This window comes from Heptranchias perlo, chromosome 21 (genome assembly GCF_035084215.1).
Source record: "Heptranchias perlo isolate sHepPer1 chromosome 21, sHepPer1.hap1, whole genome shotgun sequence".
Lineage (NCBI taxonomy): Eukaryota > Metazoa > Chordata > Chondrichthyes > Hexanchiformes > Hexanchidae > Heptranchias > Heptranchias perlo.
In genome coordinates, this window is record NC_090345.1 from 30,952,913 (window position 1) to 30,965,470 (window position 12,558).

The 12,558-nt window shown below is 42.4% G+C and overlaps 1 protein-coding gene across 4 annotated transcripts in view; it reads right to left on the reverse strand.

The window, feature by feature from the left end:
* LOC137340313 (serine/threonine-protein kinase 32C) overlaps positions 1–12,558 on the reverse strand; it is a 285,602-nt gene that overhangs the window by 207,798 nt on the left and 65,246 nt on the right. Inside the window, exon 1 of one of the 4 annotated variants that reach the window (XM_068002736.1) lies at positions 8,401–8,448. The exons of the other annotated variants lie outside the window; for them this stretch is intronic. Within the exon in view, the coding sequence (XP_067858837.1) occupies positions 8,401–8,419 (19 nt within the window). The 5' untranslated portion in view covers positions 8,420–8,448. Of the gene's footprint in view, positions 1–8,400; positions 8,449–12,558 lie in introns of those variants that run through there. 4 annotated transcript variants of the gene reach the window in all.

Consider the following 12,558-nt stretch of genomic DNA (forward strand, 5'->3'; position numbering starts at 1 on the left):
TAATACCGTGGTACGGACTCCCCAGTACACAGTTAATACCGTGGTACGGACTCCCCAGTACACAGTTAATACCGTGGTGCGGACTCCCCAGTACACAGTTAATACCGTGGTACGGACTCCCCAGTACACAGTTAATACCGTGGTGCGGACTCCCCAGTACACAGTTAATACCGTGGTACGGACTCCCCAGTACACAGTTAACATTGTGAATCAATTCCTTTCAGATACTAAATACTTGCTGAGTATTTCCAGCATTTTCTGCTTTTAATTCCTTTTGGAAAGTGGTCTAGATAAATGTGGTTAAAAGCATAAGTTAAGGTACCAAAGTTCTTGCTCATCCTGGACTTGACCTGAAAACGGCAGTCAGGCAGCATGGCAATGGTCATGGAATCAAGAAGTGGTGAGGTAAGAGTTCAGTGTCATCAAGGTACATATTGAGACTGACCCCATGTTTGTGAATGACGTTGCCATTGATAAGAATGGGCAAAACTTGGCCAAGGACAGGAACATTTGCATGTCAATGGGCTAAGATCGGACTTTGAAAACCACCTGATAGCTATCCAAAAATAGATAGGTAACTGGGCCTCTACATGTGACTCCATTTTTGAAAGGTCACGTCAAATCAAACAAAAATCAAAAAAACAATAACTGTTGCTCGTCCTTTTCAGTAAGCACTAGAAGTACTTCATGTAAAGGAAAATACTTTCAGAAAAAACAGCATCTCAACATTATCACAATAAATGCACAGTAAAAGAATTCCATTAATCATGAACTTAATTGTGGCAAGGAAATTAGTTAACTTTTTTAAAAATCTGTTCATTCTAGGGTATGAATAGTAAAACTCTGGCTTCATTCATCTTGGCAACAGTATGGAGCTTGCATTTCTATAAATATTCACCATATTTTAGACAAGGCAGAATAGACAATCATTCCAGCATTTCTTAGACAAGTTTTAAATAGACATCTGAATAGGCCTGCATTAGCCATCACATGTCACAACAGGAGTATGAATCCAACAGTAAGTCAAGGTCTACTGGCACAGCATATTTTAGGAGGTAATTATCTAAACCCATAATATCATTGACTTCAGACAATTGATTCCAAAGCTCCAGCTGACAACCCCAATAAGCTAACTGCATAAATTGAACAAAAACACAACTAATTAACGTGACCCAAAATTCCTTTCATAAACAAAAGGCAGGAGAATGCTTCTTTTTCTCCTATTTAATGGACCGCTTAAAAAATAATTGCAGGAACACACAATCTTAAAACCGGAGATTTGGAATAAATGACGTTCACACTGGCAGTCTTCTGCTCCCACCCCCCAGTTCACACTGGTACTCACACCCCCTCCAGTTCACACTGGTATTCATCACCATCCCCCCCCACCCCTCCAGTTCACACTGGTATTCATCACCCCCCCCCCTCCAGCTCACACTGGAATTTACCCCCCCCCCCAACTCCAGCTCACACTGGAATTTACCCCCCCCCCCAACTCCAACTCACACTGGAATTTCCCCCCCCCACTCCAGCTCACACTGGAATTTACACCCCCCACTCCAGCTCACACTGGAATTTACCCCCCCCCCCAACTCCAGCTCACACTGGAATTTACACCCCCCAACTCCAGCTCACACTGGAATTTACACCCCCCACTCCAGCTCACACTGGAATTTACCCCTCCCCCACACTCCAGCTCACACTGGAATTTACCCCCCACCTCCAGCTCACACTGGAATTTACCCCCCACCTCCAGCTCACACTGGTACTCACCCTCCACCCCCCAATTCACACCAGCACTGTCACCCCCGCCCCCCCACTCCAGTTCACACTGGTACTCACACCCGCTCCAGTTCACATTGGTACTCTCAACACCCCCACCAGCCCCCCCCCCTCCAGTTCACACTGGCACTCTCACCACCCCCACCAGCCCCCCCCCTCCAGTTCACACTGGTACTCTCACCTGCCCCCCTCCCAAGTTTACACTGGCACTCTCACCCCCAAAGTTTATAGTGGCACTCTCACCACCCCCCCCCCCCCACCAAGTTTACACTGACACTCTTTAATTCCACCACCCTCAGTTCATGATAGAACTCGTGTGCTCCACCTCCCCCACCCCCCTCTCACCCCCATTCATACTAGGAAAAATTCCCCATCATCCTTTTCATACTGGAACTCTCCTGTTCCAGCCTCTCCCTCCCAGATCACACTGGTACACTTTCAACACTCCCCGCCAGTTCACGTTGGCACTCTTCCCTTCCACCCTCACGCGTCAATTCACACTAGCACTCTTCTCTGGTTCAGTCTTCAATGCTGCTGCTGGCTCCTACCTGATGCTGCTGTTGCTTTGCCCTAGAGATCAAACGTAGCTGCATGTTGTGAGTGGGAATTCATGATCTCACAACAACTGCAGTAGCCAATTTCACAAACCCAGAGCTTGGTCAAAGTCGGCAATAACTTCATCTGTGACTGCAACTGGAGTACATTATCCCTACTTTATCCTCCTTTACCTCTCTGTGGCATTGGTGTCGAGACCTCCATCACTAAGATTGATAAATTTGTCAGCATTCTCTTTTTTTATTTTATTCTTTTTTTAAAATTCTTTTCCTCATTTACTATTCCAATTATTTTCTTCCCTTAACAACTTTTCTTTTATTCATTCCATTTTTCATTTTTGATATAATTTTGCCTGTACTTACCATCTGCATTCATGTCAACAAAGCATTACATTTTCCTAAATTAGAATTAATTCTTCATTGAAGGACAGGAACACAGGAGAATGTTCCGCTCCCCATTTCTCCCTCATTTTGGAAGCATTGTACATTTCATATTGCAGACAGAAAATAGGTGCTATTGATGGAGTGATCTAGTCCAGACTTTGTGTGTGTGGGGGGGGGGGGTGGGGAGAGTGACTATGTACAGTATGCATTTTATATAAACTAACACATATTACAGGGAATTGGATATACTCCTGTCCTCGAACATCCCTTTTCTAGTCCCTCAGTCAGTCTCCCTCTCTCGGAACAGGTAATAACATAAACACTTTGCATTTATATAGTGCTATTAGCACAATGAGTGTCCCAAGTCATTTCACAGAGAAGAAACAGGTGTCAAGCAGAATGGAGAGTTAGGGAAGATGACCATTCGTGTGTTCACAAGAGTTTCGAGAAGGTTTTTGAAGGTGGGGATAAAGATAGCATGGTGGAAGAGATGATGGAGAGAGTTCTAGAGGGTAGGGTTCAGATAGCTGAAGGCTCTGTCACTGATGGTGGAGCGGAAAGAGGGGAGATGTATAGGAGGCCAGAGATGGAGGCCTAGGGGGAGTAAAGGAATGTCTAACATGGTACTGTAAATAGTACATTAGCAGGCCCTCACCAAGAAACACAGAACTTATTTGATTCGTGTAAGTGAAAATGTTAACATACAGTTTACTCAATTTTTGAATTAAAAAATTGAATTACGCAATTAATAATGCAGTAAAGTGGGAATTCAGTGCTAAACCATTAAATTATCAGATAATATGAATTAAGCAACTTTGAATTAAAAGTAAACTTCATACAAAAGCAAATATTTGAGTTCAGTTGATTTAATGAACTCGACCCTTGCTTTGCTGCTGGAATGTTTGCTTGATGCTAATAAATTGCTTTGTCTTACTCAGTTCTGCCCAGGGCTCCATCTCAGCTCAGTAACAAGATGGGCACCCGACTGTCCTGCAAAGGCAGTGAGTTCCCTTTACAACTGGTTACACTCGGGCAGGTGGAGTAAGAAAGATAACAGAGAACAAGAAGTCAGAAAAGATCACAAACCATGTGGAAAGCAGCAATAGCTACCTGAAGAGTCTGTAATCATAAAGGAACAAGCTAAGAAATCAAGATACTGTACCACAGTCCACGACATCTTTCTTCAATGGTGCTTCATGATGGCGAATGACAGGCATTTAGCAACAAGGTTGAAATGATGAGGTTATTATTGTGGCACTGAAAGAACTGGTCACTAAATCCTGGAGGTGGGAGGGAGGCGTGGGCTAGACGATGGAGTAATTTTGTGAACTGTCTTGGTAAATTTTGATGGACGGCTCACAGCAGAGTCCAACTGCAGATGGAACCCGATCTTGTTCCCTAAACTTAATCTCTCTCTTTTCTCTTCGGCAGTGCAGATAAAGAATTGTCAAACTGTTAACAGGTAGAATGGTACGATATTTTAAGAGCCCCATCTGAAGAGGTTACTGAAGAAGAAACATGAAATGGTTTAATTCCAGTAACTGAAAACTGTAACACATGTGGCACAGTATCTGTTTGAGTTCAATTGATGCCTTGCTCTACCCCTGTGTGCACATTGGAGCCTGCTGTTTGCAGACCTGTTACTATGTTTGAATACACTCCTTTTATCTAACAGGTAGTAAGTGGAGACCTTGGTGTCTAACAAATTCAAGAAAATCACCAAATATATAAGACAAAGAACAGGAAAGCTTATATAGAAACAACGGTTAGAACAAATCTATATTGGAAGATAGGAACAGCCTGGATTCTCTGTTTAAACGTTTACAACTGGAATACATTGCAAACCTTCATCCATCGTTATGCCTCAATACTAGAATAGGCAATTAGTGCTAAGGTTTTTGAACAAAATAAAAATAGTATAAAAGACAAGTTCAAATGCTGAAAATATATTACTTTATGCTTAATGAGTGTATCTAACTTTTTCTACAGCAATAGAATGACACTTCTAACAGCACTTGAGCTGTTTTTATTCACTAACATATAAACCCATGAAAAAGCATAATTTGCTTTACATATTTGAATACAGGGACAAATGTGATGCCCTATCATTCCTTATAATCATGATCAACCAAAAGGAAAAGAGACAATGTACCAGTCTTGAGACTGTACTAAAGGCATTCAGCTTTTCCCATCATCCACTGCTCCTCGAGTGTGATGCGTACGACTAAGACAACAATCTGACCTTGTTCACATTTGTGAGGTCAGGTTATTGAAATTATTTGAGTATATTCCCTTAAAGAGCTGCTGGTAAAATTTAAAGGGATGCAGCCATTTAAAAGTAAAGTGTCATACGGGGGAGTAAGAATTCTTCCAGCCTTCAAGGGAAGTAAAATCTAATATCAAAGCAGGAGAGACACTCAGTGGGCAAATCGGTGTAGCCCCGACCTCTGTTTGAGGCTAGGAAATTGGACATGGTGCTGGATGAAATGGGTGTGAGAAGGATTTGCTCTGTTTGGCGCTTCATGGCACCTGTTCCACACAAGAGCAGCGCCATGCCTGAGAATGGGTGTAGGAGAAGACCATGAATACTTTAAGGAACCCACCAAGTAAAATAGTGTTCAAGATAGTGTTCCACAAAGTGTTGCCAGTCAACTTGCTCCTTATTTACCGGTGACCCTTGCCAAGCCCTTCACATAACCTTACAGTTCTTTCATTGCGACTTATGCATAATCCATATTTCAACAGGGCACACATTCAAGTTGCATTTTTCATTGAAAGCTTTGGCACATTCACATAGTCACATCAAACCACTGTGACACAAACACAGTGCCCTACTAAAACCCAGGATGGGCTTCAGGTTTGGGCATTTGGTAGCCATCAGTGATCTCTTTCTATTTTGGGAAATGTAGCAGTGCAGTGAAATCAGACTGCAGTCATACTATTCAATTGGAGATAAAAGGCTGACTGACACATCAGTAACCTGTTTTACATGAACATGAGCAGCACATTTGCTAAAAATGCACGAAGAGCCAGGAATGAGCTACAGATTTAACATCTGAGGGCAGTGTTGACCTGGTCAACCCATTGGCTTCAGTATCCCAATGTTGCAATTTGGCTGCACAAGGTAAAGCTCTCTAACTGGCTGGATAGTGACCCTGGTCAAGGAAAGTCAGGTCTTCTCCATTGTTGACAGGTAGCTGTGTCACGATCCGCAGGTACAATGGGACACTGCCTGCAACTTTCTGATACGTACTTGCAGCAGGCAAGGACATTAAAAATCTATTTTCTGATCTGCCTGACATCTTGTATCACCTCGCCCATGAAATACCACATTTGAAACACTTAAAAACAGACTTACCTCCAGCAAAAAAATGCCACAAATATTTTTCTCACAAAAATAAAAATATTGTGAATATCTGGCAAAAATGTCCAAGAAAAACACTACTGAAAACATACTGTAAATACTACAAATAATAAATAGAAAATCCTGTTACTCCAAGAGCTATTTCAGCCATGGGGCTTCCCTTGATTCAACGGCAAAATGGGCACTGAATGGAAAAAAAAACAGGGAAAATCCTGAAAAATGTGCTCGGTGTTCATTTAAATATTTCTGCATCAAATCTGGGGCCTGAATGAGGCTAAGGGGCATGGCATAAAATACAACTGACTGCAGAATTGCAGCTCAGTAGGAATTGGGCACAACAACAACTTGCATTTATATAGTGCCTTTAACATAGTAAAACATCCCAAATCGATTCATAGGAGCATTATCAAACAAAATTTGACACCGAGCCACATAAGGAGATATTAGGACAAATTAAAGGGGTAGGTTTTAAAGGGCGTCTTAAAGGAGCAGAGAGAGGCAGAGAGGTTCAGGGATGGAATTCCAGAGCTTAGGGCCTAGGCAGCTGAAGGCACAGCTGCCAATGGTGGAGCGATTAAAATCGGGGATGCGCAAGAGACAAAACTTGGAGGACCGCAGAGATCTCGGAGGGTTGTAGGGCTGGAGGAGCTTCCAGAGATAGGGAGGGGCAAGGCCATGGAGGGATTTGAAAACAAGAATGAGAATTTTAAAAACCAAGCATTCCCGGACCGGGAGCCAATGTAGGTCAGCGGGCACAGGGATGATGGGAGAACTGGACTTGGTGCGAGTTTGGATACGGGCAGCAGAGTTTTGGATGAGCTCAAGTTTATGGAAGCTGGAAGATGGGAGGCCAGCCAGGAGAACATTGGAATAGTCGAGTCTGGAGGTAACAAAGGCATGGATGAGGGTTTCAGCCGCTGATGAGCTGAGGCAGGGGCGGAGACAGGCGATGTTAAAGAGGTGGAAGTAGGCAGTCTTGAAGATGGAGCGGATGTGTGTTCGGAAGCTCACCTCAGGGTCAAATAGGACGCCAAGGTTGCGAACGGTCTGGTTCAGCCTCAGACAGTGGCCAGGGAGAGGGATGGAGTCGGTCGCTAGGGTACGGAGTTTGGGGCGGGGACCAAAGACAATGGCTTCAGTCTTCCCAATATGTAGTTGGAGGAAAGTTTTGCTCATCCAGTACTGGATGTTGAACAAGCAGTGTGATAAATGAGGGGTCGAGAGATGTGATGTTGAGCTAGAGCTGGGTGTCGTCAGCATACATGTGGAATCTGATGTTGTGCTTATGGATGATGTCTCCAAGGAGTAGCATGTAGATGAGAAATAGGAGGGGGCCAAGGATAGATCCTTGGGGGACTCTGGAGGCAATGGAGCGGGAGCGGGAAGAGAAACCATTGCAGGTGATTCTCTGGCTACGACTGGAGAGATAAGAATGGAACCAGGCGAGCACAGTCCCACCCAGCTGGATGACGGAAGAGAGGCGTTGGAGAAGGATGGTGTGGTCAACCATGTTAAAGGCTGCAGACAGGTCGAGAAGGATGAGGAGGGATAGTTTACCATGGTCACAGTCACATAGGATGTTATTTGTGACTTTGATATGGGCCATTTCAGTACTGTGGCAGGGTCAGAAACCTGATCGGAGGAATTCAAACGTGGAGTTGCGGGAAAGGTGGGCATGGATTTGGGAGGAGACGACAGGGCTTACTCTGAGCCCCTTGTTGTTACAAGCCACCGCATTGCAGAATCAATCCTTTTGTTTCATCTTTCTCCTACCTTAAAATCTATATTCTGTGCTTAATCAGAAATCCATTCAACTCACAGTCAACCATCTCATCCACATCCAAAGTTAAATCCACTTTTCATTAATTTTCAGATCTCTCTCATTGGGGAGGTGCCTTCCCCTTACCCCAAGTTATTTCTTCTCTTCTGTCTAAATATTTCAAACTCAGCCAAATGAAATTTGTAACTATTCTCAGGTATTGACTAAATTTTTTATCATTCCACTATTTCATTCCACACATCTTCAAGCTCCAATATGTTGTTTCTTATTCATTATATCAATGTAAAAACACTTCACTTGATCAATTACTAATGGTTTAATGCCAATGGGCTTCAGAAAATTGACTGGGAAATCAAGGGAGTCGCCACCGCTAATGGTCTACCACTTCATCATTTGCCCAGACTCCACTCCATGGCTCAGCATTGGGTTTGCCTTCCCTTGCTTTTTGCCACCCACTCGGCTGAGAAATATTTGAAAACTATTTTGAACCTTCAGAAAGGCTGAAACAATTTTTATCCCCATATGTGGTCACTTACCTTTAAAATTTTCCCACATGCTTTTAATTTTTTTCCAACTGCACTTTAACAGCTCCTAGGTTATGGGAAATCTCACCCATGCTTCAAGACTGCTGTGTATGCCTGAGCCAATGTGTTATGGGAGCATATTCCAAACATGGACAAACTGACTTTGTCAAATGACTCAAGGTCAGCTCTCTCTGCCACTGGCGTGCAAGGCAAACAATGCATTTCAGTCCTGCCAGCACTCTGATGGGACCACACAATGAGCCCTATCGTCTTCAGATCCTCGATTCAATGGCCACTTTTAGCTGATCAAATAGATGCCACTCATCAAAAGGAAAATCTTTTAGATTGTAATTGCTTTCATATTAAAAGAGGTGAAGCGAAAAACAGCACAAAAAAGGTGGTGCGAACACCTGAACATATTCTTTATTTCTGTTTCTTCCTCATATTGTTTATCTTCAATCTAGTTATTCAGCAGAGTATCTGCTGAGGATGGAAACACTAATGAAAGTGATTCAGGCAACTTAAGGAGCTGAATGACTATACTATTAAACAGCAGAATTTAAATAATCTAATCTCACTGACAAAGAGACCACATAGCTGTGGAGATTTACTATATATCTTCAAAGGATGCTTCAAATCTTTAGACAAATCTCAAACTCAATTTAGACTGTAAAAATAGCTTTCCTGCAAATTTTAAATGGGACAGATCAACTACGTTTACAATGCTTGCCCAACCTCACAATACTTTAAAAATGAAAATCTGAATGTAGACAGTTGGCCTCATTTATACTACAATCGTAGCATGGCAACTCTATCTACTTATTAGGTTGCAGTTACAATCTATCCCAATATTATGGTGGAAAAACATGCTGACATCAAGCAAGAGCAAGTTTCCATTGAGAAATCAGGCTTCCTTTGTTGCTAGGTTTCACAGAATAAGGCAACAGTGTTTCCATGGTGATCAAAAAGTATAATGGGATATGAAAACAGCTGAAAAGGAGCCGTAGGGTTAACATTACCAAGAATAACTTTATGGCAGTTTTAAGATCAGCGAGCATCTTGTAAGGCTTAATCCTATTTTCATATAACTACCTGCAGGTTATTAGAACTCTTACTCTGGTTATACAAGTACTTCTGTGATGTATTTAAGCTTATAATAGCATAAATGAGGCAGGAAAATCAGAGCTGCTGAACCCAAAGCTGCCTCAACAATATTACATCCACCGAGACCAAATCTGGTCTGATGGTGGATTATTGCGGTAGCTACAATCTATTAGCTCAAGCTGCCATTACCCCATAAGCCAGCACACCTCACTTCATGAGATGCATGAGGGCTGCCACTTATATTTACTGGCATGTGGTTTCTTTAAATTGAAAAAGTAAGGTGAAGGGCCAAGATTTCATAATGCAGGACAGTCCCTACATTTTAAAAGCTATAAGGTAAATCAGGAAGTAGTGAGTAGGTGATGTCAAGCTTGGGTTTTACAGGCTTGAAGATCATAGGAGGATGAAAGGAATAAGGAGTTCCACTGATTTGAGATCCTGGGAACGAATGAATTGGAATACGAGATAGAATAGAATCATAGAAAGGTTACAGCATGGAAGGAGGCCATTCGGCCCATCGAGTCCACGCCGGCTCTATGCAAGAGCAATCCAGCAAGTCCCACTCCCCCACCCTTTCCCCGCAGCACTGCAAATTTTTTTTTCCTTTCAAGTACTTATCCAGTTCCCTTTTGAAGGCCATGATTGAATCTGCCTCCACCACCCCCTCAGGCAATGCATTTTAGATCCTAACCACTCACTATGTAAAAAAGTTTTTCCTCATGTCACCTTTGGTTCTTTTGCCAATCACCATAAATCTATGTCCTCTGGTTCTTGACCTTTCCGCCAATGGGAACAGTTTCTCTATATCTACTCTTGGAACTGTACATCTCCCTCCTGTCCGCAAAACAACCGTTCACCACTACTCTCCGTTTCCTGTCCCTTAGTCAATTCTGTATCTATGTTGCAACTGCCCCCTTTATTCCATGGGCCACAATCTTGATGATTAGCCGACCATGCGGCACTTTATCAAACGCCTTTTGAAAGTCCATATACACCGCATCAACTGCATTTCCCTCATCTACCCTTGCTGTTACCTCATCAAAAAACTCGATCAGGTTTGATGTGTCTTGATTTCGACACAGTGAGGATGTATGGAATAAAAAGGAACATGTAGGGTGGTGTAATTGCAATTGGGGAGGAACAAGACTGTTCAGAAAAACACTGACTATAATAAAATCAATCGTACAACATGTCAGGCAGGTTGTACTGGGAAAATACACTGGGCACTCTGGCCTCCCTCCAAAACTTGGGGCACCACTGTACACGAGCAGGCACTTCAAAGCTTAAGTGACCAATATAACCTAATCAATACAAATGAAACATTATTAAATGAACCTCATGATTTGGACTGCATGTTGGCACATCAGGGTTAACAAAGGTTATCATCTCAATGCTGATCTCCGAGGTGTAATATTGAATATTAGTCTAAATTAGATTGAACATTATCCTTCTTATATTCAAGAGTAAAATGTTAAAAATTGAATTCTATTATGTGTTTTGCTCTCTAAAGCACTGTCACCATAACACTGAAGGTAGCCTTGACTTCAAAATAATCCACCAGCAATAAACTATTCATAAACTCAGTGTAGTATGAATTTACATACACAGTGGGCTTGATATTATTTCTCTTATCTGCATTGGTTTCAGTAATAACTCTCATAAATTTTTAGTATCACAAGTTCAAAAACAACATGAGGGAAGATTTCTTCTGTGTGCTGTATGTAATAAATTTATAAACGTATTCTTTAGAAATGAGTTTATGATTTCATTACATATTGCTCACACAACAAATCTTCCCCTGATATTATTCTAGAATGCAAAATAGATTTAGCAGCATCAGACTAAGAGAGAAAGACGTGCATTTATTTGGCGGCTTTCCCCAACCTTAGGACGTCCCAAAGTACTTCACAGCCAATGAATTAATTTTGCAGCGTAGCCACTGTTGTAATGTAGGGAAACACGACAGCCAAATTACGCACAGCAAGGTCCCACAAACAGAAATGAGATAAATGACCAAATACTTTGTCTTTAGTGATGTTGGTTGAGGGATAAATGTTAAGAACATAAGAAATAGGACCAGGAGTAGGCCATCCGGCCCCTCGAGCCTGCTCTGCCATTCAACAAGATCACGGCTGATCTTCTACCTCAACGCCATTTTCCTGCACCATCCATATCCCTTGATGCCTTTAATATCTAGAAATCTATCAATCTCTGTTTTTAATGTACTCAATGACTGAGCCTCCACAGCCCTCTGGGGTAGAGAATTCCAAAGATTCACCACCCCGAGTGAAGAAATTTCTCCTCATTTCAGTCCTAAATGGCCTACCCCTTTTTCTGAGACTGTGACCCCTGGTTCTAGATTCCCCAGCCAGGGGAAACATCCTCCTTGCATCTACCCTGTCGAGCCCTGTAAGAAATTTGTATATTTCAATGAGATCGCCTCTCATTCTTCTAAACTCTGGAGAATACAGGCCTAGTCTACTCAATCTCTCCTCATACGACAATCCCGCCATCCCAGGAATCAGTCTGGTGAACCTTTGTTGCACTCCCTCGATGGCAAGTATATCCTTTCTTAGGCAAGGAGACCAAAATTGTACACTATACTCCAGATGCGGTCTCACCAAGGCCCTATATAATTGCAGTAAGACATGTTTACTCCTGTACTCAAGTCCTCTTGTAATAAAGGCCAACATACCATTTGGCTGGCTAATTGCTTGCTGCATCTGCATGTTCGCTTTCAGTGACTCATGTACAAGGACACCCAGGTCCCTTTGAACATCAACATTTCCCAATCTCTCGCATTTAAAAAATACTCTGCATTTCTGTTTTTCCTACCAAAGTGGATAACTTCACATTTTTCCACATTATATTCCATCTGCCATGTTCTTGCCCACTCACTTAGCCGGTCTTTATCCCCTTGAAGTCTCTTTGCATCCTCCTCACAACTCACATTCCCACCTAGTTTTGTGTCATCAGCAAACTTGGAAATATTACATTTGGTCCCCTCATCCAAATCATTGATATAGATTGAAAAACATTTACCTGAGGAAGGAGGAAGTCTCCGAA